Source organism: Leuresthes tenuis, unplaced genomic scaffold (genome assembly GCF_036924035.1).
Source record: "Leuresthes tenuis unplaced genomic scaffold, fLeuTen1.0.hap1 SCAF_4, whole genome shotgun sequence".
Lineage (NCBI taxonomy): Eukaryota > Metazoa > Chordata > Actinopteri > Atheriniformes > Atherinopsidae > Leuresthes > Leuresthes tenuis.
Genome location: NW_027325358.1, coordinates 34,047,600 through 34,051,414, shown reverse-complemented (window position 1 = coordinate 34,051,414; position 3,815 = coordinate 34,047,600). Strand labels below are relative to the sequence as shown.

General features: G+C 37.4%; 1 protein-coding gene across 3 annotated transcripts in view; it reads left to right on the top strand.

Annotated features, from left to right (window-relative positions):
- The first annotated feature begins 1,393 nt into the window (after positions 1-1,393).
- The window catches only part of mark1 (MAP/microtubule affinity-regulating kinase 1), a 45,325-nt gene continuing 42,903 nt past the window's right edge, over positions 1,394-3,815 (top strand). For all 3 annotated transcript variants that reach the window (XM_072383553.1, XM_072383552.1, XM_072383551.1), the window contains exon 1: positions 1,394-1,766. In XM_072383553.1, coding sequence (XP_072239654.1) covers positions 1,722-1,766 — 45 coding nt within the window. In that variant the 5' untranslated portion in view covers positions 1,394-1,721. The remainder of the gene's footprint in view (positions 1,767-3,815) is intronic.

The window sequence follows — 3,815 nt, the reverse complement described above, 5'->3', positions numbered from 1 at the left end:
TTATTTTATTTTTCAATACAATATTAAACAAAACTTACAACACACAGCGTTATTGGTCTTATTTTATTTTATTTTTTTTTTTAAGGCCTTCTTAAGGTTTCTTTTTTGCTGTGTGGAAGTAACTTTACATGGTACAGCTGTTCATTTAGTTCAAATAAAAAGCTTAAACGTAGGTTGGTCAAGTGACGTGTTTGCACTATCCACACTCACAAAGTCAAAAGGGGAAAACGTTGACATGACTGGAGTCGTACACAATGCAACAGGGCAGAGAACCCACAAGACGACAGTGTAACACTATATGAGGAGGCAAATTTTCAAAGAAAGCTACAAACCAGAAGTGTTTGGCGATTTCTGTGTGGACAGGGGAATTGTGGGCCACAAACTTTTAGCTTTAATGTTTGGGGGGGACAGAGCCTCGTACAAAAATAAAGCCTGAACCAATGACAAAGAGTAGAAAAATGAACTCATTAGATTTAAAATCAAAGAGAAACAAACATGAGATTTTGTATTTAGCTGAACAGCAAATAGTCAACCTAAAAAAATAAATGAATAAAAACTTGAAATAATTTAATCTTTTTTTTTTTCAGAGATGAAAGTTACATATGCAGCAGCATTACTCTTCCTGAATAATCATGGGTTAGAATTAATGAAATACAAATGTAACAAAGTGCTTTCTGTGTTGTTATGTCTGGTTGACTTTATCATTGTTTTGTGTTTATTTCGTTCTGCCTCTAACTATTTGGTGAGTACAACTTCCAGTTCATTGGCACGTTAGTCAAGATCACCTCTACATCTGAATGGCAGCTCAAGCAGTAACACATTTTCATGCAAATTGTCCAACATGTCATTATTTTCGCTCTTTAATGTGAGGTTTTTCTTTCAATATTTAATTTTTTTTAATTTTGAGATTTTTTTTTCAAATTGAACCAAACAAGCTATGAAGGTGTAAATTTAGTCTCTATTAGTATAATATCATTGTATTGATATTGAGTTATCAAATTCTGACTTAAAAAAAAACCCCAAAACAATGCATACATTTTCTTGATACAGTATGAGTCTCTGGATGTTCCTATAAAACAACTTTTCTCAGACTAATTACAGCCTACCATCGTATTATATTAAGCATTACAAATTAAGAAGAGTTTAACAACTGTTTATAATTAAAAATGTATGTGGCACTTCTATGAATCTGAATGTTGGCTCATTTGAACGAGGCGTGTGTAAACCAGGAAGTGTAAAAAATTCTAGATGTTCAGATTTTATTGAACAGGATTTTTAAGGTAGAGTGTTCTGTAGTGGAGCAGCTGAGGATGCTGGGATATTGTAGGATGACGCAGATGAAGATGGGGATGACGAGGAGGAGGAGCTCTGACGTCTTTTTTTTGTCTTTTTTTTTTTTAACTCCGCAGTGCTGCTGTTTGACCTGATAAACCGCTGGAAGCTGCAAGACGGAATATTACTTTTACCCTTCTCCACCCTTCCTCCTCCTTCTCTCTCTGCCTTTATCTCCATGCGTCTCTCCCCCACGTACCGACACAAACATCGGGCCCTTCCGTAGTCGCCGTCTCGGCCTCTCCCTCACTCCAGCCAGCGGAGCCTCCCAGCTGATCGCCACCGAGGTAGCCTGTCTTCGTCGAGAGATGCTGTAGCCAGAGCAGCCGGCGCAGGGAGATGATTTTTTCAGACTGAATGCAACAGAAATCCGGCGAGAGAGCGGGAAGATGTCCGGCAGGATGCCCCTGACCCCCGTGAGCGAGTCCGAGCAGGTAAGTCTACTTCGATCCTTCCTCCAGTTTAGTTATTGATTAATCACTGAGTTTGAGCCCGAAATTACCGAGGGAATGCAGCTATGTTTTTCAATCACCGTTAGGTTTTTTTCTGTATAATTTACTTTTTTTGATAAGTGTATTGATGATGTTTTTTGATAGGTTTCTTTTACTATCAGTGTGATGTGACCTCTGTGATACTTCAGTCTTTTATCAACAGAGTTTGAATCGTTTATTGTTGATGGAGGTTATCATAAGTATACTGTATTTTGTCATTGGTGGGGTTAGACTGTATTCATCACCAGTAGACAATTTTTTTGACATTCCATTATTCATATGGTATTGTTGTAGTTCATTTTAGGTACTAAAGACAGTACAAATAAAGCTACATAGTTTTTCGCATTTTAGAATTATTGGTAGTTATGGCAGATAAAACGTAACTGTTTTTTTAAATATTGATGAAGCAGGAGGTCAGACAGTTGGACATACAGACTGAATGTGGGTCAGCTGATCAGCGTCTTGCAAAAAAATAATCAATTTTATGCACCATTGGCAGGTGTCGTATAGTAGTGTAGGGAATACGTGACTAGTCAGTTCAAGATTGAAATCAGAAATTCCTAGTTGTGGAATCTAACCACATCAGGCCTAATTAATTGATTATGACAGTGTTACAGAGGACCATAACCTTGAAGGGGTGCATTCACAGCTTCAAAAGGGGTGTATCAAAACAGCCATCCCTATTATTTTTTATGTACAACCGCATAAGCATGCAGCAGCATTTCTTGTCACTCATTTCCTGCCTCACTCTAGCTAAAAAAGAATGCATTTTCACTTCTAATTCACTGCTTGTCATTACAGCTCCTGTAGCAGTAGAATACTTGTTGATCACCTGAAGCTGCATTTTGACTTTAGGAACCAGGATATGTTAGGGATATGTCCTTTCCTCAACCTGGTACTTTCAAGGTGGGACTTGCAGTGCTGAACACTTCTGTATGGTGGACTATTCCCAGCATCTTTCCACATTTTTGTCATCTTATGTTTAGTATTTATTTTAATTCATAAAACTTGTTTACTTTAAGTTGTACTGCAGGAATAGTTGTTACAATTTGTAAACTCAGAGTAGAACAGATGGATCTGCACAGATCCCCTTTCGCCTATAGGGTTTTATTTGCTGTTGTGACATTGCAATCACCACATTATTCTTCAGGTCTGGTGCTCAAAATATATCTGTCCACCACATGTTACACAATAGCATATACAACTCTATACGGGAGCTCTGGTGTGTAGACCTGTCTATTCTTTTCCATGACTACTGTAATTTGATTCTGCACCCAATCCAGTGGATTTTAATATTACATACAAACTCAGCATTTCATGTCTTTATAAATTTACGAATTGTTCATCTTTGATAAAAGAAACCAATTGAGATGTCAAATTTCAGTCATTATTTCCTTATTCTCGTCCATTTTCACCTCCTTCAGCTGCGACCGTTTATCTCAAAGTTTCCGACAACAAACAAGGTGATTTGTCAGATTTGCAGCTGACAGATGGTGGTCAAAGCTACTAATAACGTTACATCACTCTCATTTCAACAGGAGCTTTTATCCAAAGTAACTTACAACTGACTTTCAGGTAGAGAGGTCAATGTGGGTTCAATATCTTTCCCAAGGATTCTTTAACATGTAGCAGTTAATTGCTTATAAATTCATTGCCAAACTCTATAAAATGAAAGTAGTTGATTAGTTTTCCAGTTAAGTTAGTTTGGAGCCTATTCCAGTTCATAATTAACCTAACGTGTACAGACTGTGGAGCGAAGCTAGAGGAGCTAGAGCTACAGGAAGAACTTTGAAATGAAAATGGCCATGTAAAAGTTCTGTAACCTTCTCCATGTTTGTTTAGCCCACTTCACTGTTTCCTGTGAGCATCATAGCAATAAGCAACATACTAGGCTAGCTCACGATGGACTTTTTCAAAATAAAAGCCGGTGAGCAACAGACGTTTACAATAATAAATAATAAAAAACTGCGTTAATGGGAGACAAATAATTGT